Source organism: Dendropsophus ebraccatus, chromosome 3 (assembly GCF_027789765.1).
Source record: "Dendropsophus ebraccatus isolate aDenEbr1 chromosome 3, aDenEbr1.pat, whole genome shotgun sequence".
Classification (NCBI taxonomy): domain Eukaryota; kingdom Metazoa; phylum Chordata; class Amphibia; order Anura; family Hylidae; genus Dendropsophus; species Dendropsophus ebraccatus.
In genome coordinates, this window is record NC_091456.1 from 154,450,174 (window position 1) to 154,474,810 (window position 24,637).

Here is a 24,637-nt window from a genome sequence, read left to right on the forward strand (position 1 = left end):
CCCTAATATTTAGCAGCCATGGAGCGGACCCAGCGCTTCTGGATGTGAAGGACCCCGTATCGCACCAGGACAACATTTTCCAGGTGACGTCCCCCACACTGGAGAAAGGGAGACCCCAGAAGAAGTGCAGAGTGTGGGGTAACAGGGGGATCAGGAAGGACAACATTTTCCAGTGTGACACCTGTCCTGATCACCCCGGCCTCTGCATACTGGATCGCTCCAAGGCGCACCACACGTCATCGGAGTTCTACATTATCTAAATTCTGTCCCTTATTCCTATTTCAGGGGTCACGTTGATCCAGGGATTATTCTGATCGCCATTATGGAGTCGGGAACGAATTTTTTCCCAGTGATGAGGCTACTGTCGTCTGCCTCACGAGGGTTTTTTGCCTTCCTCTGGATCAACACAGGTTGAGTTTGATGGACACCTGTCATTTTCAACCTTATAAACTAATAATTGGCCTAATACCCCCAAATAAATTAGAATTGTCCCTTTTCCCCAGCTAAATAGGTATGGCCGCCATTCCCATTAGAGGATGCCATGATGCAATTACAAAGCCTCTGTGCGGCCAGGACAGTAGAAACCCCCCACAAGTGACCCCATTCTGGAAACTACACCCCATAAGGAATCTAACAAGTGGGGCAGCGGGTATATGGCCCCCTGGTGACGGCCACATTTGGGACGTGAAAATGAAAAAAATGGTATTTTTTATTTTCACGGCACATGTTCTACACATGTGCCCATCACTAGTGGGGTCCATATGCTCACTGCACCCCTTGTTGGATTCCTTATGGGGTGTAGTTTCCAGAATTGGGTCACTTGTCGGGGGTTTCTACTGTTCTGGCAGCACAGGAGCTTTGTAATTGCGACATGGCCTCCATCCCCCATTCCAGCCTCTAAATGGCGCTCTGTCCTTTTGGTGACTTGCCCTGTGCCCATATGGCAATTTATGCCCACATGTGGGGTATTTTCGTACTCAGGGGAAACTACCCTACACGTTTTGTGTTCATTTTCTTTTTTAACCCCTTGTGGAAATGGAAAAAAATCAAGGCTAGACCAACATTTAGTGTAATTTTTTAAAAATTTTTACTCTAAATCATTGATCTTGTCTTGATTTTTTCATTTTCACAAGGGGTTAAAAGATAAAAAAAAACACAATGTGTAGAGCAATTTCCCCTGAGTACGGAAATACCCCACATGTGGACATAAAGCGCCATGCGGGTGCAGGGTAAGCCTCCAAAGGGAAGGTGCGCCATTTGGTTTTTGAAGGCTGGATTTGGATGGAATGGATTTTGAGGGGCCATGTTGCATTCAAAAGGCCCCTGTGTTGCCAAGACAGTTAAACCCCCCACAAGTGACCCTATTATGGAAACTACACCCCTCAAGGAATGTAACAAGGGGTGTAGTCAGCATATGGACCCCACTGGTGACGGGCACAAATGTGGAACAATGTGGCGTGAAAATGAAATATTAAATTTTTTACACTATAATGTTGGTCTAGCCTTGAATTTATCATTTTCACAAGGGGTTAAAAGAGAAAAAAAACACAAAATGTGTAGAGCAATTTCCCCCGAGTCCGTAAATACCCCACATCTGGACATAAAGCGCCATGTGGGCGCAGGGCAAGCCTCCGAAGGGAAGGAGCGCCATTTGGATTTTAGAGGTTGGATTTGGCTAGAATGGATGATGAACGCCATGTCGCATTTACAGAGCCCTTGTGCTGCCAAAACACTGTAAACCCCCCACAAGTGACCCCATTCTGGAAACTACACCCCTCAAGGAATCTAACAAGGGGTGCAGTGAGGATATGGACCCCTGGATGACGGGCACATTTGTGCCATGAAAGTGAAAAAATGAAAATTTTCACTTTCACGTCACATTTTTCCACATTTGTGCCCGTCACCAGTGGGGTCCATATGCTCACTGCACCCCTTGTTAGATTCCTTGAGGGGTGTAGTTTCCAGAATGGGGTCACTTGTGGGGGGTTTCCAGTGTCTTGGCAGCACGAGGGCTCTGTAAATGCGACATGGCCCTTGAAATCCATTCCAGTGAAATCCAGCTTCCAAAAGCCAATTGGCGCTCCTTCCCTTTGGAGGCTCGTCCTGCGCCCGCTTGGCACTTTATGTCCACATGTGGGGTATTTCCGTACTCGGGAGAAACTGCGCTACATGTTTTGTGTTTTTTTTTTTCCTTTTATCCCTTTGTGAAAATGAAAAATTGAAGGCTAGAACAACATTTTAGTGTAAAAAATACTTTAGTCTTTTTTCAAGCCATATTGTTTGGAAAATCTGTGAAGCACCTGTGGGGTCCAGATGCTCACCGCACCCCTTGTTACATTCCTTGAGGGGTGTAGTTTTCTAAATGGTGTCCCTTTAGGGGTGTTTTTTTAGGTTTTGGCACCCCAGAGCCTCTGCCAACCTGAAGTGGTACAGTCAAAAATGACCAAAAATAACGGAGCCATTGAAATTCACTAGGCGCTCCCTTATATCTGAGGCTTGTGGTTGCGTCAAATAGCGCAATAGGGCCACATATGGGGTATTTCTATAAACTGCAGAAACGGGGCAATAATTATTGGGGTGCATTTCTCTGGTAATAGGTTTATAATTATGAAAAATATTGGATTACAATAAAATCTCTGCACAGAAAATTAAAATTTTCAAATTTCTTACACACTTAGCTTTTATTTCTGTGACTCCCCTAAAGGGTTAAAAAACTTTCTGGATGTGCTTTTGCAGAGTTTAGGGGGTGCAGTTTCTGAAATGGGGTGCTTCGTGAGGCTTTCTAACACACAGTCCCCTCAAATACACTTTAAACCTGAACAGTTCCCTAAAAATATCTGATTTTGAAATTTTACTGAAAATTTGGAAATTTGCTGCTAATGTTTTAAAGAGAACCAATCACGGAAGATTTTTTTTTTTTTTTTATTCCTTAATTCTATTTAAATTACTTTTTTATTAATATTTGTAAATAGAATTAAGGAATTTTCTGTCCGCGTTTTTAATTTATTCATGTCTCTCTTCACTGTCACGCGCCGGCTCTTTTCAAAAGAGCCGGCGCGTGACAGGAAGCTCCCGGCATGCAGAGCGGCAGGAAGAGCTCCCATGAGCCTTTGCCCGCCGCTCTGTAAATACACAGCGATCTCGCGCTATACAGCGCGAGATCGCTGTGTATATCTGTCCTAATTAAACCTATTAGTTTTCTCATGAAGATACAGACTGCATTTGCAGTCTGTATCTTATACTTTACCTAATCCTATGTAGCAGTGTAGTAAGCCGGGCGCCATCTTGATGACTGGAACGCACCGCTGGAACGCAAATGACGTCATCAAGATGGCGCCCGGCATTACTGCACCGCTACATAGGAGTAGGTAAAGTATAAGATACAGACTGCAAAGGCAGTCTGTATCTCCATAAGGTCTACTTATAAAGATACAGACTGCCTTTGCAGTCTGTATCTTATACTTTACCTACTCCTTTGTAGCGGTGCAGTAATGCCGGGCGCCATCTTGATGACGTCATTTGCGTTCCAGCGGTGCGTTCCAGTCATCAAGATAGCGCCCGGCTCACTACACTGCTACATAGGATTAGGTAAAGTATAAGATACAGACTGCACAGGCAGTCTGTATCTTTATAAGTAGACCTTATGGAGATACAGACTGCCTTTGCAGTCTGTATCTTATACTTTACCTAATCCTGTATAGCGGTGCAGTATTCCCGGGCACCGCCATCTTCATGACGTCAGTTGCGTTCCACTGCTGGAACGCACCGCTGGAACGCAAGTGACGTCATCAAGATGGCGGCGCCCAGCAATACTTTTACTACTATACAGGATTGGGTACAGTATAAGATACAGACTGTAAATGCAGTCTGTATCTTCAGGAATAGACTTAGGGAGAGAGAAACTTTTATTATAGGGACAGTTAATTTTAGGTGATTGGTTCTCTTTAAGCTTCCTATTGTCTAAAAATAATGAAATATAGTTTAATAAATGCCGCCAACATAAAGTAGACATGTTGCTAATGCTATTTAATATATAATTTATGTGGTATAACCATTTTCTGTATAAGCAGAAAAGTTTTAAAGTTGGAAAAATGCATTTTTTCACAATTTTTCACGCTATTTTGGGTTTTTTCATAAAGATTCGTTATAAGTATCGACTCCAATTTACAAGAAATGTGAAGTACAATATGTCACGAGAAAACAATCTCAGAATCAGCCGGATAGGTAAAAGCATCCCGAAGTTATTAATGAATAAAATGACACTGGTTAAATTCATAAAATTTGCTCCGGTCCTTAACCCTTAGACGACCCAGGGCGTATAGTTACGCCATGGAAGTCTGTCCCCAGACGACCTAGGGCGTAACTGTACGCCCTGGGTGTTATTCCCGCTATGAAGCGCGCTCCGGAGCGGAGCTCGCTTCATAGGAGGTGGGGGCCGGCTGCAGTGAGCAGCCGGGACCTCACCGGCAATGACACGCTGCAGCGATCGCGCTGCCGCGTGTCATTAACCCCTTAAACGCCGCGATCGCGGCGCGACCGCGGCGTTTAAGTGTAAGTGACAGGGGGAGTCCCCTGTCACTTACCGATCGGGACCCCCGCAGTGTGACTGCGGGGGTCCCGATCGGTAAAACGGACTGCTGGAGGTCTCTCACCTGCCTCCATGCGGTCCGATCGGCGCTCTGCTACTCTAAGCCTGCACAGGCAGGCTCAATGAGCAGATCGCCGATAACACTGATCAATGCTATGCCTATGGCATAGCATTCATCAGTGTAAAAATCAGACTAGTGTATGTAAAAGTCCCCCAAAGGGGCTTCAAAAGTGTAAAAAAAAAAAAGTTAAAAACACCAACACACTACCCCAAAACCCCTCCCCCAATAAAAGTTGAAATCACCCCCCTATCCTATTATATAAATAAAACATATAAAAATAAATAAATAGATAAACATATAATATACCGTAGCGTGCGTAATTGTCCGATCTATTAAAATATAACAAGTGTCATTGCGAACGGTAAACGGCGTACACGAAAAGAGGGGAAAAAGTGCGCGGATTACCGATTTTATGTTACATTATATATATAAAAAAATTAATAAAAAGTGATCAAAACGTCCGATCTTCACAAATATGGTATTAATAAAAACTAGAGATCATGGCGGAAAAAATGACACCCCATACAGCCCCATAGGTGAAAAAATAAAACCGTTATAAGCGTCACAATAGTCCCATTTTATTTATAATTAATTGCCAAAAAAAAGGATTTCATTAAAAAATACATATATAACATTAGAGAATCTGTGTAACCTGCATATGGTTGTGTTCGGACTGACCTATAGAGTAATGGTATCATGTCGCTGTTACCATATAGTGCATTACGTAGACACAGGAACCCCCCAAACGTTACCATATTGCATTCTTTTTTGCGATTTCACCAATTTATATCTTCATAAATAATATATTTGGAATTCCATCATACATGTTATGGTAAAATGAATGACGCCATTACAAAGTACAACTATTCCTGTAAAAAACAAGCACTTACATGGCCTGTAGATAAAAAACTGAAAGTGCTAGAGCTCTTAGAAGGGGAGGAGGGAAAAACGGAAACACTAAGATCAAAATTTGCGCGGTCCACTGGGTCATTTTGGGCCTGGTCCTCAAAGGGTTAAGGCCATTTCAGGCCCGGTCCTTAAGGGGTTAATGTATCCATATATTCCTGAAGATTCCTGAAGGATCAGGCCTAGTGGTGAGAATGAAAACTGCAAGATTCCAGGAATATTTAAAAATCTAGCTAGTATAATGAAAAATGTAAAAGTCATTGAAAATTCTTAAAAAATATGTTGAATATAAAAACTTAATTTAAACGATATGTAATTTTCTGATGTGTGTCTGTATTGTGAGGGGATTCGACACTGCTGTCATGGTTTCTGTTATACTAGAACCCATATCGTCCATCTCATCTTCTTATATTTGGTAATAAGCATTCTGGTGTTGGGTCCTGTCGCCAGATAAAGGCTCCAGTTTCGTGAAGCCATACACATGCCTTTCCTGGTGTGTTTTACTGGTTAGTTCATAACTTATTCCTCCTTTCCTTGGTATACCATTAGAAATGATTGCATCCTGGCTAAGCACTGGGTTGTAAAGTGCAACTGGCTCAGTTGCCCCTAGCAACCAATCAGATTCCACCTTTCATTCCTCACAGACTCTTTGGAAAATGAAAGGTGGAATCTGGTTGCTAGGGGCAACTGAGCCAGTTCTACTTTACACCATGTTTGATAAATCTCCCCCATATCGCTTCTCGGCCTTTTGGCTAAGATCAAGTGTAGTATCTGTTCTTATCAGTTTAGGGTAGCTTCACATGTCCCGGATCCGCAGCAGATGTCACGGTGCAAGTTTGCGGATCGTGTTGTGTGAAGCTGTATGGGACCCAGCCCCTTTAACCCATGCGCCGCCGGCCGGCCACCCGCCCGCAGCCCCTTTAACCCCCGGGTCTCATACATGCAGCGGATCTGCTGCGTGTATGGGACCCATTCAGCTTCAAACTACAGGATCCGTAGCGGATTTCGCTGCAAATTTGCATCGTGGAATCCGCTGCGGATCCATTACGCATGAAACTACCCTGATATCTGATATATCCCCGATCAAGGGACCATATATTAAATGGATTTTTACAAGAGGGACATGGAAAAAGAGCTTTCTCGGTCCTCTCCAGGCATTGTCCTGCTATTGCAGTGCTTCCAGGTTCAGTGCACAAAAAAAAAAGATAAATCTCCCTCATTGTCTTCCTCTTTTTGGCAGTCGCTTCACCAGCTTATGGCCTAATCACCTGGAGAGCTGCCCAGGAAACAGCTGAACATATGACAAGCTCCTAATAGTGGGCAACCCCATTCAGATCCATTGATCTCATTCTATAGAACATACTCTCTCGATCTAGCTGAACTTTAAACCACAATAGATTTCCTTTTTTTGGTCCATGTTATTAGCCACCTATTACACTATAGTAAAGTCACTAGTTCGATGTATCCTACAACTTATGTTCCAGGCCTGTTTCTTCCTCTGTGCATGAATATAGCAAGTGACAGGCTCTCCCACTCCCCTATCACAGAAAGCACTGTGGCAACTCCCGTTAGGGCATATGGGAGAATATGTTTTCCAGTATATACACTTGACTAGGATCTGCTGACCTACATGCTTCAGAGCTGGTTATATGGAAGATGAATATGGGGCAGCTGGAAGGGCCTGATGCCAGTGACAGTACTGGAATGGAGGCAGCGCTTTGGCTCGCACATCACTTTCATGTAACTGTGTAATGATGCAGAACGAGGAGGCTTCTCTCTTTTTCTGTCAATGTAACTTTATAAACATCTCTGAGAGGTTCTGCAGCAGCTATTGCTTTACTTAGAAAACTGATCTACTGTTACCTGAGCTGTGGGGAGTAGATACCTGTAGGGGGCACTAAAGAGAGTTTCTGGATGAATGCTACTTTACATACTTTTTTCCAGGAATCATTTTGGATATGACCCCCTCCTATCTATATTTTCTAGAGATGAGCGCCTCTCAAGTTTAGAGACTTTTGGATACGGCGGACTCGAGCATGCGCTCTTGTCAAAACCTTTGCTGGTAGTGACCTATGGCCATCATGCTTCTAGCGACACACTTTAGTTTGGTTGTACTTTTTCCCCCGCTTTAAAACTGGTCAGACGAGACTGTAAATGTGACACAAGTGGCGACTTTCATTTTCTCCATTGTAGTTTTTCCAGGAGTGGTCAGTATTTATAAGGCTGCTATAATAGTGTTCATCCAGCATTTGAAATGCAGATTACATAGCAGCCTCCAAAATTCAAGCCAAAAAAAGTGATGAAAAGGTCACATCAACCCCAAAATAAGGTCCACACCATAACTTGATATGCAACAGGATTTGCACTGCAGTTACTTTCCTCAGCGTATGAATGGGATTTGTGACCTCTCATCCACCCGCCTGGTACTGCGATCTAACACAACCGCCATGAATGTACCATATACAAATCCAGCTTTAATAGGTCATAGAGAAAGCCTGATCTGTAGATGGAGAGATCTGCCTCTAATCTAGATGTGAAATGCACAGCAACTGCAGTAAACCGAGGTTAATTGCTGCTTTATGGCCGCCATATCACTCACAAGCAACAAAACCCTTCTTTATAGCTATCAGGAGCACCGGTTACTATTGTATATCCAGATACCATGTTGCTACCAGTATAATAACACAATTATTCCTCGGTATGAAGAGATCCCAGAATAGATACAAAGTCCTGTGCACTTCTGTTACATAGTCCTTCATCTGTGTGTCCAGCCCTGGATGTAGACCGCTATAGAATAGAGGCATATGCCAGTCATAGCGCTGAATGCTTATGGATAATCACATGCACCGGTGTAATGGAGCGTCTGACTGCAGCCATTACCGCATACAAATCCCTTCTAATATGATTGAGGTCACATTAGCATGATGAAAGAGCTTTAGTTTGGGAAGCTCTCCGCATGTGTCCTGGGGAGAGGTGCTTACTGGAATATTCCTCAGAAGGAGAGGAAGTAGCCCCCATTAGTCACACTCATCATTGACAAATTTTAAAGGGAACGTGTCATCACAAAATGATCTACGGTTTTAGTGTTAAACTTTTTTTTTTTTTTTTTTTTTTTTTTTTTTTGGAGAGGTTTTTGCTAATTTTTCCATTTTACTAATATATAAATTATAATATGATTCTGGCCATTAGGGCTAATAAGCTGATAGTTCCTGTTCCATAGATAAGTTAGTGACCCCTATATGTAGATAACATAGGATCAAACCATTCACAGTAGTTTGTGGTCACAGATGCACAATGTCCTCCTATACGGGTCACAGAGCATGCCTTCTGTAGAAGTCATTAAGCCCCCTCCAGCCTGTTGTTTCCTATCTCCATGTGGCATCTCTCTAAATGCTGTTAGCAGAGAAGCAGCTTATGCAGTATTTTTGGCCACAAAAAAAAAATACAAGGAGTAAAAACAAAACAGAAAAAACAATATATTTGAGTATTTGGCTAAAAAAAAAAGTATTTTACTAGTGTACCCATGATTCCCACATCTCCACTTTATCTATGTAGGTAATATAATTAGAGCTAAAATGCTGTCCTGCTCTGTGGCGAGTCTGTCCTTAAGATGGCCGAGCATGAAGGAGCTTATGACCATGCCCCGCCTCCAGTGTCCTCCATAGGCATATACAGTGGTGGACACTGGGGAGCGGAGCATGGACACATGCTTCTCTATATATCTTATGGACAGACTCGCCACAGAGCAGGGCAGCACAGTCTGGAGGAGGGGATTTTAGCTGTATTAGATACACAGGGAGCTTCTGTCAGTAAGTGCAGTGAGTACAGTTACTAGTACTCTACACTGAACAATTTTAGTATAAAGTGGCCAAGCCCTTGACACCTTAATGACCGGCCGCCTCGGGGAGTTCAGAGCGGGGCCACGTGGCGACCCCGCTCTGAACCGCCGCGGTCCCGGGTGCGACAAAGTTGACAGCTGCATCTGAATCCTTTATGCAGCCGATTCCCTGGTGTCTAGTGGGGTGGATCCCCCCCCGGGACGTTGTCCCGGAGGAGCACGTCTGTGCTGGCCGGTTGTCTGCGCTGATCCCGGCTCGACACTCGATTGCAGCCGGAAGCAATTCAGTGCCTATGTCATTGATCTATGCTGTATAACTTTACAGCATAGATCTCAATGAGAGATCAGAGTGCTTATGCTAGAAGTCCCCCAGGGGGGCTTCTAGTATAAGTGTAAAATAAAAAGCCCCCTCCCCTAATAAAAGTTTAAATCACCCCCCTTTTCCCATGTTATGAATAAAAATAGATAAACAAACATGTTTGGTATTGCCGCGTGCGTAATCGCCAAAACTATTAATTTATTTCATTCCTGATCTCGTGCGGTAAACGGTGTAAGCGTAAATAAATCACATCAATTCCAGAAAAAATGTAATAAAAAGCGATCAAAAAGTCGCATATGCGCAATCAAGGTACCGATAGAAAGAACACATCATGGCGCAAAAAATGACACCTCACACAGCCCCATAGACCAAAGGATAAAAGCGCTATAAGCCTGAGAATGGAGCGATTTTAAGGAACATATATTTGTTAGGGCGAATGGCGTAAAAACAAATACTAATAATGGGTTTTATAGGTGAAAAAATGCAAGTGCTATGGCTTTTTAAGCACAAGAAGGAAAAAAACTGAAATTGACCCGGTCCTTAAGGGGTAAAATACATTAATGTCCCCTGTGGATTCAGGGAACAGTTATAAGAAATATAACTTTCCCTAATGCTTATTTCCATGCTCTTGTCTTTTAGGGTAACCTGTATAGTGTAGTAGTAATAAAGCTTATGTGTATGCTTTATTAATCTTTCTTTCTCATTTATGCCTAGAAGTTATCCTATCCCTATTCAGAATATAGCAAGATAGACCTGAAAGGGGTTATCCAGCGCTACAAAAACATGGCCACTTTCCCCCTACTGTTGTCTCCAGTTTGGGGCCGGTTTTGAAGCTCAGTTCCATTGAAGTAAATGGAGCTTAATTGCAAACCGCACCTAAACTGGAGACAACAGTAGGGGAAAAGTGGCCATGTTTTTGTAGCGCTGGATAACCCCTTGAACTTTTCATTCACTGAAGAAATACACCACCACCTGGAGTGCGGAAACCAGACCCTAAAGTCTTGCAATGTTTCCACCTTTCACACACAGCGCACAGTTTGTTTGGTTTTAACAGACATTGCAGTTTTTGAGCCAAAGCCAGTAGCGGGTCCATCAAGAGGCAGCCGTATAAGGCCCAATGCAGCACCACAAGGTAGTGCCAGTCAGCAAGATCGGCACTCGAGTCAATTATTAACCTTATAGTCATACATCATAGTTGTGGCTCAAAGCTCTGCATTTTGATTCAGGGTGGAGTTAGGTCATTTATTTGCTTTTATTCCTCTGAAATCTGCATTTAGTGTTTTATGGGCTTTTTGGGAGGTGATAATCCATGTAGATGAGGAGTTCTAGTGAATCCCTGGTCTAGAGCCATTTTAGGGAATATATTAAACAGCTTGAAATAAGTAGCAATTACCATAATTTATTCTTCTGTCTAATAGTAAGATAATAGTAACCTGCAGAGACTTGTGAAATGTTATATTTCCTTAATGGCTCTTTATTCTTTTTAAACACATGGCCAAAAAATAACTTGATTTTAACCCATAGTCAGTCAAGGGGATTATTTTTGTTTTATTATTTTTGATAAAGTAAATGTACCATCAGGTACAGCGCTTTGTTTTTTTTTACATGAATGGCACCCGCATGCTGGCCCCCAGTTTGACGATCTCCCCTCTGTGGCGTGGCTCCATTAGAATCAATGGAACCGCGTCAGAGGAGAAGGGGTTTCGTCATGCTGGGGTCCGGTGGGCGGGCCCCTTTCATGTAAAAAAAAAAAAAAAAAAAGCGATATACCTGATGGTACTTTCGCTTTAACAAAAAAAAAAACAAAACAAAAAAAAACCCCTTTATTGACTCTATGGGTGAAAATAAAGTTATTTTTTGGTTGGCATTAGTGGCTGGTCGGGGAGAGGCTTACGCTGTTGCTGTCTCTTCTTCCCGGCTATATCTCCTTGTAGTATACTGAAGTTTAGCTGAAGATTGGCTCCTGTTTTTCAGCTATATTGTATTGTAATGTGCATTGTCTTGTACTAGTGTAGCTGGCACGCTAGAGATGAGTTACAAACTGTCACATCCACACACACACTGAGCTGTTAGGCAGCAGTGCCACCAGCAGTCTCCTAAGGGAACTGCTTCTAGCTGGGTGGAAAGTTCCAGCAAGGGGCGGAGCTATGTTAAAGCGGTACTCCAGCTAAAAGCTTTTTCCAAGTAATTGAAACACATTACAAAGTTATATAACTTTGTAATATGCTTCAATCACTTATCTGCCCCCCTTCCCTATCTCCCCCCCCCCTCAACCCCCCGCCAAGAAGTGAAGTAAACTCATTCTTACCTAATGACTGTTAACCCCAGGCTGCTCTGTGGCAGCCATTTTGTGACAATGACATCATCAAGAGGGAAGCAGGTCTAAGCCCTGTTAGGCCAGCCTCCCTTTGTCAGATGACTGAGCAAGCTGTAAGCCATCTAACAGTTCTACAGAGTCAGTTAGACATTACAGGAGAAAAAGTGCATCATGGGAAAGCCCAAACCAGGAAGTAAAGAAAAAGTTAAGACACCAACTGGAGTTTCAGAGACCTGCAAACAGCGGGAAATTCAAACGGAGACAGACTCAGGAGGGATGGTAAATGTAAAAACTATGTTTGATTGATTGATTTTTTTTATTTTTTTTTTTAATCAGCGCCGAGAAACAGAGTTAGGACCTGTCAATATCAGCTTCAGGCCCAGCCCAGATATATAATTTACTAATTCCAGCCAGCTGTCTGTAAAGTTATAATCTTTCTCAAGTACTACTACTCTGGTATTGTACCTTGCTTACACTAAGGGCATCTCTGCTATAGCCAAACAAAAGTATCAGGGAGTTAGCGCCGGGGGAACTACAAGAACCATTAACAACCACCTAGGGGCCTCTCCCTCACAGGCTCTATGGCAGACCCCCAGAAGTGAGAGAGCTTAGAGAACTGCCCATGAAAAGACTTTAGTACATTGACCTCTCTGTCATTTTCCCTTACAATCTAGTCTTTTGCATCCTAATCACATCAGGTCTGAGCAGTGAGACCCACTGTGATCAGTAGCGTTTGACATGCCTGATGATATGCCAAAAGTTAACTCTGATATTGTGTACCCTTTAGTCTGGGTTCACACTACGTATATGTCAGTCAGTATTGTGGTCCTCATATTGCAACCAAAACCAGGAGTGGATTGAAAACACAGAAAGGATCTGTTCACACAATGTTGAAATTGAGTGGATGGCCGCCATATAATGGCAAATATTTGCTGTTATTTTAAAACAACGGCTGTTATATTGAAATAATGGCTGTTATTTACTGTTATATGGCGGCCATCCACTCAATTTCAGCATTGTGTGAACAGAGCCTTTCTGTGTTTTCAATCCACTCCTGGTTTTGGTTGCAATATGATGACCACAATACTGACTGAAATATACGTAGTGTGAACCCAGCCCTAAAGTGACTCTGTACCCACAATCTGACCCCCCCAAACCACTTGTACCTTCGGATAGCTGCTTTTAATCCAAGATCTGTCCTGGGGTCTTTTTGGCAGGTGATGCAGTTATTGTCCTAAAAAACATCTTTCAAACTTGCAGCCCCGTGCCCAACGGCCAGGGCTTAGAGTATCTGTGCCCTAACTTTGCACCACCCCTCTGTCCCTCCTCCCCATTAGGAATGCCACTGGAACATTTTCTTCTGTCTGAACATTGCACAGGTGCCTTAACAATCCAGCCCATGTGCCGGGCTGACACAGGTGGTTAATAGGAGACAATCTGCCTGGAGCATTCCTAATGATGAGGGGGGCGGGGAGGAGGGACAGAGAGGTTGTGCCAGCCTAATGCATACACAATCTAGGCTCTGGCCGTTGGGCACGGGGCAGCAAGTTTAAAAGATGTATTTTAGGACAATAACTGCATCACCTGGTTAAGCAGTGCATGTGTATTTCCAGCTTTTGAGTGCGTTCACACATACATGTTCGCCCACTTAACCCACTGCTGCTGGGCTAATAAATTAACCTGTCTACACTCCTGTCGCAGCCTCTGATTGGCTGATCGGGACATCGGTGAGTCAGGAGTCAATTGAATATCCGCTGCGAGAATGTAGAACCATAGGCAGGGACAGGACACGGTATTGCAGCCGATTTTGCTGCGGAACTCGCAGTGTGAAATCTGCTGCGAATTCTGAACATGGGGACATACCCTTATAAAAAATAAATAACAAAACTAGTTCTGATTGGATTCCCATGTTTGGTCCCTTTAAGTTTTATCGCCTCTGATTTCTGAATGGTAGTGGTTATTGTTGGGAGCGTTTGTTTTGTATTGGCAGTGGATGGTTGTAAAGTTGCTAAGTAACCCTGGCTGGTGACGCATGTCCGTGTGCTGCAGTCAGCGCGTTCTTTCACATAAATTGTTTCATCATCTTGACATATTTAATGTGAAGTGACGGCTCTTGTTTAGTATAAATGTCCTTCAGGTTTTGTTAGCTTTCAACTCTTGTTTAGCAATCGTGAAAAGGGAAGTGTCTGAAGACGGTCTGGCTTCTGTCTAAGAGAACTTCATGGCACCAAAAACTTTTTTTTTTTTTTATTTATTTTTTACTCGTCTAACCAAATATAGTAATTCATTAACTTCAGATATCAATTGGAGGAGACGTAAGGCTTGCTGCTACTCAGTAACACTATGAAATCTTCAGGCTTCATACATTAATAGCCTGGACAAAACCCCCCAAAAATGCACCTTTTAAAATGACAGTCTTTGTGCACACAGCCAATTACAGTTTAGAAAAACCATGCATGTTTTACTGCCAATTGTCACAGTTTTGGCCATGCTTACCAGGCTGCCAGCTGCCACATTAAAGGGGTACTTCAGCAAAAAAAATCTTTCAAGTAAATTGGTTTCAGAAAGTTAGATAGATTTGTAATTTACTTCTACTTAAAAATCTCAAGTCTTCCAGTATTTATCAGCTGCGGTATGTCCTGCATGAAGTGGTGTTTTCTTTTCAGTCTGACACAGTGCTCTCTGCTGACATCTCTGTACCAGCTATCCAGAGCAGTAGCAAATCCCCATAGAAAACCTCTTCTGCTCTGGGTAGTCCCTTTTTTGGACAGAAATGTCAGCAGAGAGCACTGTGTCAGACTGAAAAGAATACACCACTTCATGCAGCATCTGATAAATACATACAGCAGCTGATAAATACTGGAAGACTTGAGATTTTAATATAGAAGTAAATTACAAATCTATATAACTATCTGAAACCGGTTGATTCAAAAACATTTTCGCTGGAGTACCCATTTAATATGTTTCTGGTCAGGCAGGTCTGGTATTTCCATGGATGTTGGGTAGAGATGAGCGAACCTCGAGCATGCTCGAGTCGACCCGAACCCGAACTTTCGCATTTGATTAGCGGTGGCTGCTGAACTTGGATAAAGCCCTAAGGCTATGTGGATATCATGGATATAGTCATTGACTGTATCCATGTTTTCCAGGCAACCGTAGAGCTTTATCCAAGTTCAGCAGCCCCAGCTAATCAAATACCGAACGTTCGGGTTTGGATCGACTCGAACAATAACCACATCACCTGCCGAACAGACCGCATGACAGATTTTGGATAAAAAGCAGCTATCCAAAGGTACAAGCGGTTTGGAAGGGTCAGATTGTGGGTACAGAGTCACTTTACAAATGTGCCTGGTGCCTTGGTTAGCGCAAAAATGATCTTTTAAATTGTTGCATGCAAGTCAATCTGGCGTGGCCTAGAGTGTCTGTGTCCCAGGTCTGCGACGCCTCTCCTTTCTTCCTCCCCACCCTCCTTATCATTAAGAACAACCCCAGGCAGGATTTCTATTCATTAATTGTCTAAACTGCACCTGTGCTGTAGCAACACATGTGCAGTTCAGATGAGTGATGAATAGCAATCCTGCCTGGGGGTGCTCCTAATGATGAGGAGCGTGGGGAGGGGGAGGAAGAAAGAGGTGTCGCAGACCTGGGACACAGACACTCTTGGCCACACCAGATTGACTTACCTGCAACAGATTAAGGCCTAATTCACACGTCTACTGTTCTGTCCACAATTGCGGGCAGAACATAAAACCAATGTTATTCAATGGCCCCATTCCCACGTCTGTGCGTGTATACGGGGTCGCGATCCGTGTCGCAAAAAATCTGGACATGTAATGCGGATCGGTTTTTGTGGCACGGATCGCTAGGGTGAATGAAGTGTAATGTAGTGCTCCGTGAAGCACTACGGGTGTGTGAATGTGTGCCTTCATGCCTTCATGCACACTGGGTGCCTTCATGCACACTGCATCCGCAGCAGATTTCACACTGGGAATTCACAGTGAATTTCGCTGTGGAGCCAGTGTCAGTGCATCCTTATGAGAATACATACTCGCAGTGGTATTGACATCCCGCTGCATGTATGTAAGTTAACCCCCTGGCGGCCGGAGCATACATCACCTGCTCTCCGCTCCGGCTTGCTTTGGGGTTTTTCAGCGTCTGCTCGTCCCGCTCAGCCAATCAGTGCGCTGCCCTGGCACAGCCACTGATTGGCTGAGCGGCACCTCCTGCCGAGAACCCCTGAAGCAAGCCGGAGCGGGGAGGAGGTTATATATGGTCCGGCCACCGAGGGGTTAACTTACATACACGCAGCGGGATGTATTCTCATAGGGATGCGCTGACACTGACTTTCACTGCAAATTCCCAGCGTGAATAGCGCAACAGGCGCATTTTAAAAGACACGGCCAGTAAGGATAAGGGCAGCTCTGTTAGTAAGGAATCTGTGGGGAAAAAGTAGCCTGGTACTTATCCTTGTGGATTTCTTTTTTCTATGTCAGCAGATTTAAGGGTATATTCACACGGGCGGGCTCGCAGCGAGATTCTCGCTGCGAGCCCGGCAGGTCCTGGCAGTTCCCATACACTACATACTTGCTGCGGTCTAAACGACCGCAGCGAGTATGTAATTATACCGCCCTTAACCCCTTCTGCTCCCCCGCTGTAAGCATACTTTACCTTTGCCCAGCCGCAGCCACTGATTGGCCGGGCGGGAGAGCAGGACGCCGGAACCCATGCAGCAAGGACAGGTAAAGTATGCTTACAGCGGGGGAGCAAAAGGGGTTAAGGGCGGTATAATTACATACTCGCTGCGGTCGTTTAGACCGCAGCAAGTATGTAGTGTATGGGAACTGCCAGGACCTGCCGGGCTCGCAGCGAGAATCTCGCTGCGAGCCCGTCCGTGTGAATATACCCTGAAACTGATTTCAAACCCTAAAGGGCAAGGAGGCATCTCAAGACAACAAGCAAGTTCCTCCAGTTCTGGTGGTGATTGTAAAGCAATACAATCACTGTTGTTGTTTTTTTTTTTTTTGCCGAAATCAATAGTCCAGGCGATTTTAAGAAATCCTCCTCTTTCCATTCCCCACCTCCCATTCACTGCAAAATATCAGGAAATTGTGACTTGTTTGCGTCAGACACAACCCTGTCTGTTCTATAGAAAGGGGGGGGGGAGTTAGTCGGCAGCAGAGAACAAAGGATTACACAACATGGAGTTGGGTGACAGGTGTATTCAGAGGTCTGAGAGGTCAGTGCTGACTGTCAGAGGAGATAGCTGGGTGATTAACTGTAGATTAACTCTTTGTTGTCCTGTTTTGGTGACTCATCTCTCTCCACCCCTCCCCTCTCCATAAGCAAGCCATAAAGACAGGGGGGAGAGCATCAAAATGCGCTTTCATGATAAAAATGTGTTTTTCAGCTAATAAACCCAATTACAAAGTTTCTTAAAATTGCCTGTACTATTGATTTCTGCAACAAAAAAATTAAATGACAGTGACACTCTAACAGAGGAGCAGCTCAGGACAGATGGCTGGCCCCCATAGTCATGCACAGAAAATAAATTCTCTTTTAAAGGGGAACTATTAGCAGGTTAGACGAATCTAAACTGCTGATAACCCCCTGTTACCTTCCTCCTCGGCCCACTAGGAGCACCGCCCGACCCCAGAGTGACAAGGCGACCTGCTCCTTCTAATGATAATCAATGGAGCTTGGCAGTTCTCCGAGCCAAGGATTCAACTACTAACAGCACGGGAACAGTGCAGAGAAGGAAGATAACAGACAGATAACAGACCTTTCTCTTCAGCGCCCCCCATGCACAATAGGGGCTATCAACAGGTTGAATTTGTCTGACCGGCTGATAGTTCCCCTTTAACAGAATTGTTTCATGGAAAAATAATTACTCAGAAGGAGAAATATAGGTACAAAATATTTATACAAACAAAAGGCTTGCTTGATAACCTGTGATAATGTGAGTGCGCTATGACCGGGGTACCTCGCATGCATTCTGGATAAAATCCGCACAGCATGAGGTCAGACGCTGAGCAATAGACGAGATGCACTTGTCAGCAGCCGGTCGCTGTGCACTATATTGCTGAATTGCTCAGAAATTCTCTGAAACCTGCACTTGCAGTCAGAATAAAGAATTCTTTTGTTGAATGGCCCAATAAAGGTTTCTTTGTTCGGTGGTAAAAGCGGTCTGCGGATCAGCATTTCTCAGCATCTAGACGTTAAATAAGATTGGTATATATCTCTATTTTGTGTTGGCACACTGAAAGTGGTTGCTGGTAGCCCGGTCATCTGTCACCTACAGCTTATAACTTGCTGGGAAGTGTAGTTCCACAATGGTAGGAGAGCCACGGGTTGCCCATGAAGTAGATCAGGTGATTTCCAGTTGCCCCAGCATGGCACCGCAGCCTATAGGAGGTTGCTGGAAAGAATGCTCCTGTCAGCCCAGAGATTATAACAACTATTCCCGGCCATAGACCAGAGTTCACAGCTGATTTTTCTTTCTTTTCTATGCAGGAATGGCATCCAGTCTGTGGCCTGAAAAGGAAAGAAGCAGCCAGTGCTGACTGTATGAGAGAACGTGATAACATTCAGAGACTGTAGGGATGGAGATTGCATGGTCTGCTGGATTAGAAGGCTGAATTATCCTCCCATTGTTAAGCAGCGCTAGGCAAATTACAGCCTCAGTCGTCTCTCTACTTGGGCACATGCAGATCCACACGGAAAGTTACCACCATGTCTGTTAGCGCTTCAGAAAGCGACATCCCACGGTTCTTTGTCGGTTGTGAAGAAGCTGACGAAGCTTTGGATCAAGGCAAAGCTGAAAAAGTGGACAATCTCTACGAAAACATTGAAGATGATGACGACGACGACGACGATGATGAAGAGTATGACTCTGTACGTATTATGTCATTTTCTCTTTCCCTGTCATAGCCATTTAGCCTTGTTTGCTCTGTACCATGTATGTAGCCAGTGTGAATTGTCAGGCTCCACATTGGACAGTCCCTTGGACTTCTTGATGATAACCAGAGGTATAACCCATGTATCCCAATGTGAAGTCTGTCTACCATGTGCCATTAATATAACTGGTGTCTATTGTGGGGCACAGGTGTGTTAGGGCCAGGGCCCTGTGTGACAGCCATCTCTCCCCCCCCCCCCCTTCCCCCATTGTTACGTCCCTGAAGACCTTACGACCATTTATCCCAGCCCTGGGCGTCTGGAACAATAGTAATAGATACAATTATTCTGTGCATTCTGAATTTGCATACAGATTATTTAAATTCATATATAAACTACTCCTTATAATAATGTATTGTTAAAGGGATTATAGTACTAATCTAAATACTAGTGTGTGAAAGAGGATTACCATCACTTTGGTATGTCATGTTGATCAGGTTTTGATCAGGCAGATGTTCGGGTGTTCAAACACGCACTAATCCCTACATAGAGCCGGGAGAAACACGCAGCTAAGCACTTCTCTCCTTGACTCGCTGCATTGCAGGAGATGTAGTTCTGAATTATTTTAATGGAGCCCTTCTCTTGCAACAAGTCTGATGGAGCAGCAAGGCCGGGCGTGAAGCGTACAACTGTGCTCCTCTCCAGGCTTTATTTAATGATCAATGGAAAACTGAACACCCAGGCGCCTACCGGATTTAAACGTTTGACATGTCTGTGTCACATTTCAAAAGTCTTTTTTGACAGTAAATGCTGCATTACACAGCACGAGGTGCTGTTACATGCACAGACAGTGAGGGTGGGGAGCTTCCCATTGAAGAGCGCAGCTATCTGTTGCCGCTGATCCTGTTCCATGGAGTGACGGGCTGCAGACGGGCTGTCGTAATTGTTGTGATTCAACATGTTGAAAGACAATGATCAGCTGCCATCGTGCATGTCGACTGATCGTTTCTTTTTAACATGACCTATTACATCAAACGATTATTGTCCGGTAACCGGCCAAACTCTGTTGATAATCGCTTGGTGTAATAGGGCTCTTGCTTCGTAAATGGGCACTGTCATTAAAAGAAACTTTTAAAATGTCAAAAGTTTTGAACGATCAGGACTGATCAGAAGAACAAGCCAGGAGAAGCCCGCTCACTGCTTTCACCCTCGGCTTTGTGTCACATGACCTAAATGACCTTTCAATGTAAAGGCCTTATTCCACAGGCCGACTGTGAGAAGCAAACGGTGCCACTACACCCGGCGGCAGCGAGCGAATGAGTGCGGGAGCCCATAGAGGATAGTGGCGGTCTGCTGCCGCTGCTCCTATTCCGCGGGGCAACAGCAGCAGATTGCTGCTATCACAGTTGTTTGTTTTTCAACATGGTTGAACGACTGCAACGATCAGCTGGATACGGCTGATAATCGTTCCGTGGAATAGGGCCTTTAGTCTGGGGTCTGTCTAGGTCACAGATACAGACTGGGGAGAGGAGTGCCCGATAGTATAGTAGTCTCCCTGCTCATTCTACTGATCAGTCGGGTCTGAATACTCAGACTCTGACTGAGAAAAATGTTTGACAGAAATATTATAATTTGCCCTTCTACAGCTTTGGCTTACATATATCGGTTAGTATTTTGCATCAGTCTGAATGAGACCTTCATAGCATAAATTAAGACGTGGCAGATTTTACAGCTGCTCTGCAGCACATTGCCCTGTCTTGATTTTCCCACAAAGTGAATAAAGCCTCCATTCAGAAATTTATGACCTATTATTTTATGATCTCACACGTTGATCGACCTGTTTATGTTGCCTTATTTGTATTGCAGCCGCCAGAAAGGCAGATTGTGGTGGGAATCTGCGCCATGGCCAAGAAGTCCAAGTCAAAACCTATGAAAGAAATCTTGGAGCGTCTGTCGTTGTTCAAGTACATCACTGTGGTTATTTTCGAAGAAGACGTCATCCTGAATGAATCTGTAGAGAACTGGCCTCTGTGCGACTGCCTCATTTCCTTCCACTCCAAAGGTAAAGTGGTTACACAGACCCTGAAAATAAATGGAGCCGATAGGAATAGCAGCAATTTCCATATTAATGGTGACTGTGGGTTGGCAGGCGCTCGGCCCAGCACAGATAAATGCCTGCAGTTATTATAAGGCTCCATGCCAGGTTCCCTGCCCACTTAGTGACTAAGTCCCAGGGTCTGATCGTAATAACTTTCTTTTGGTTAGAGAATCAGTTTAAGCATGTTTGTATTAAAGTTTTTATCAACATAGGTAAGATTTCTTATATATCTTATATATCTGCGAGCAAAGCCTTTGTCATGTTAATACACAGAAATAACAGGGAACAATGTACTATACAACATGACTATGTAAAGGAAACTATCAGCAGGTTAGAAGCATCTAACCTAGTTCCTGAAAATGGTCTTTAGGGAGACATCACCAGGTTAGATGCTTCTAACATGCTGATAGCTTCCCTTTAACCAGGCAATTGCTTTTGTCAGGTCTTAAAAGGATAAGGCTGTGTTCTCACTAGGTTTTTGAGATGCTCTTTTCTGTCCTTTTTGTTAAAGGGTTTGATCGTTCGTGCAGCAATGGAAACTGACTGCACGGATATATCAATCTGTGTTGTCAGTTTCCAGGTCACAAGCAGTGCATATTTACCATCCACGCTGCTTGTGATTTGGCATCTGGATCTCCAGTCCTTTTGGCTGTATCTTCAGGTTCTGCCTCCACTGGCTGTCAATCAATCTGGGAGAGACGGTGGCCTGAAGTTACAGCAGTGCCTGGAGGACTGGAGATCTGGTTGTCCCAACACAAGTAAAGCTGGGTTCACACTACGTTTTTGCAATCCGTTATTTTTTTGCAAAAAACTGATGAAAAAAACCTTCTATTATAAAAAAATCAGGTTTTTTTAACGGACACAAAAATGAAGTAAGTTGACCACGTTTTTGTGTACGCTAAAAAAAATCTTTTTTTTTTTTTTTCTTTTATAATGGAAGCCAATGGAAAAAAGGATCAAACGGATGCACACAGTTGCTTTTGTTTTTTCCATCACTTTTTCATCCGTTGAAAAAATGGATTGCAATAACGTAGTGTGAACCCAGCCTAACACTGATGTAGGTATACACTGCTGCTTGTGATCTGGAAACTGACAGCACAGATATATGAATGTTTGTGCTGTTTGTTTCCTTTATTGCTATCAGCCGCACACAACCCTGTATACACAGGAAGATGTGCAGCCAATAATGATAAATTTTGAGGCTTGCTGCAAAGACCTGATCAGCTGAGGATGGGGTGTTCTCCCTCTTCTCAGCTGATCACTGTGACTTTTACACAAGCCGATTATCCACCTAAGGATGGTTTCTAGCAAGGCTCCTGACCAATAATCAGCCCATGTAAAAGGCCCTTACTGCCGGCTCAAGGTAGGTCGTGTTACATAGCAATAAAAGATTGTGCTTGGGCATTGCTTTCACTTCCATATATAACCAGATGAGATACCTTCCAAGGTTCTGGTGATGCTTCTTAAATCCCCATGGTCATGTGTACATTTGACATTGCGTGCCACAGAAATGACCATTTATTTAGAATTCCCTATCTTTGGTAGATTTACCAGCAAATTCTGTATTGTTAATGGTTGATTGAGACCTTCCACATTGGCCAAGGAGACCAGGCCTATAGTCAGTATGCTGTCAACCCAACATGGAAAAACAACATTTGCTTTGCTTGTTGCAAAATTACAACTCCAAGCATGCCCTGACAGCCTGCCCGCTGGTAGTTGTGGTTCTCCATCCATTACAAAACTATAGGTTGGGAAACACTAGTTTACTAGCGATTACCTTCCTGTCCTGATACATATATATGATCTAGAGTTAAGAACAGAAGGTAAATGTGCACTGTGTATTGGTATGAACAACTTTCAAGTCGTAGTATGTCTTTCATCTGACTCCAGTATTGATTTTCTGCTCTAATCCTATTGATATTTCTCAGGCTTGTAGAACGTATGGTTTATTTCTTCCAAGGATATTACATTACAAATGGCTTAAGTTGGTCAGCATGATGTCCGCTGTAATGTGTATATAATGCTCTCAAGTAATAGCAGAATATTTGATGCTCTTAATCCACCTATTGTGGGTTCTTTTTGTTTTGTAACTTTTCCAGCTCGCTGCTTACAGTGCAAATATTAATATATGCTTTTCATCCATTCTTTTAGGATTTCCGCTGGATAAAGCAGTTGCTTATGCGAAGCTCAGGAATCCATTTGTTATCAATGACTTGAATTTACAATATCAAATACAAGACAGGTGAGGAATTTTTAAAACAGACCTGTCAGCAGCTAAACAGAGGTAGAAATAAGCCCACATCATCATAGGTCTCATTCACTCTTATTCCCTGCCTATGTGCCTGCTGCATACTCCTACTAACAGGTGATTAAAAGAACATAGCCAGGCTTAGGATGTTATTACACGGGCCGATGTTATTACACAGGCCCAATAATAACTGTAAACGAGCGCCGATTTGCTAGATCGGCGCTCGTTTACTGGGCCTATTACACGGCCCGATTATCGTTTAACAAGGGCTGCAGGGACATTGTTGAGACGTCTCCTTTAAAGGCAGTGCGTCATTAGAAAATGACTTATTTTCTACACGATAAAAGAAAAGACCTGTCTCCTTGAGATGAATTTGAAACCTTAATGAGCATACTCGGTGACCTCAGTGATATTTTGCTATTGTCTTAGGCTGGGTTCACACTGTGCTTTTGCTGTCCATTTAACGGATCCTTTTAATGGAAAAGACAGATGAAAAAACTGATGCATTTGTGTACATCCGTTTTTCCATTGATTTCTATAACAAAAAAAAAAAATCAAAAAACAGATTAAAATAGATTTTAGCTTTCACAAAAACGTGGTCGAGCACGTTTTTGTAAACTGTAAAAAAACTGATGTGTTTTTATAATGGGGAAGTCAATGAAAAACAGATCTAAATGAATGCAGACAAATGCATCCGTTTTTTTTTTTTTGTTTGTATTTTTTTGGTGCATAAAATAGATAGAAAAAACCAGACTGAAGTGTGAACCTAGCCTTACACACATTAGATGCACGCCTCCAAGTAGTCATTTTGCAACCTTTTTATGATCATGAAGCCAGCTCTCTGCCATGTGTTAGAGACATTAAGACAATGTTCATGCTCCAGAACTGCTGAGGAATAGAACAAGTGATTTTCTGATGGGAAATTTAAGTGGAAAAACAACAGACAAAACACACAGTTATCTAAATGTGACAAATGTAATTTAGCTTGATGTGTTTATTCTGCTCTCAGGCGGGAGGTTTATAGGATCCTTAAAGATGAAGGTATTCTGCTTCCTCGATACGCCGTCCTTAATCGTGATCCAAACCAGCCTGACGGTATGTAACAATATGATGATCTTTCTTTCTGGAAGACAGTTTTTTTTCCCCCCCTTGTAAAAATGTGGTGTACCACTATACTATGTATTTGGTGGATGAGGGGTTTTTTTTTGTTTTTTTTTAATTCGGAAAATAACCCCTTTATTTACATCATAAGGCTATGTTCACACGTCACATCGGACCGGCCGTTCCGTGACCCAGCCGGATCACGGAACCGCCGGTCTATGCCAAAATCATCCCGGCCGGTACTGCAGTACCGGCCGGATGATCTTTATG

At 43.4% G+C, this 24,637-nt stretch overlaps 1 protein-coding gene and 1 pseudogene across 1 annotated transcript in view; both read left to right on the forward strand.

Moving 5' to 3' along the window:
• Positions 1-6,287: 6,287 nt before the first annotated feature.
• LOC138787693 (U2 spliceosomal RNA) lies at positions 6,288-6,442 on the forward strand (annotated as a pseudogene).
• A 5,835-nt stretch (positions 6,443-12,277) lies between these two features.
• Positions 12,278-24,637, forward strand: part of PPIP5K2 (diphosphoinositol pentakisphosphate kinase 2) — a 69,769-nt gene continuing 57,409 nt past the window's right edge. Inside the window, exons 1-5 of the mRNA XM_069962973.1 lie at positions 12,278-12,308; positions 18,540-18,920; positions 20,787-20,982; positions 23,170-23,260; positions 24,276-24,361. Of these exons, the coding sequence (XP_069819074.1) occupies positions 18,759-18,920; positions 20,787-20,982; positions 23,170-23,260; positions 24,276-24,361 (535 nt within the window). The 5' untranslated portion in view covers positions 12,278-12,308; positions 18,540-18,758. The remainder of the gene's footprint in view (positions 12,309-18,539; positions 18,921-20,786; positions 20,983-23,169; positions 23,261-24,275; positions 24,362-24,637) is intronic.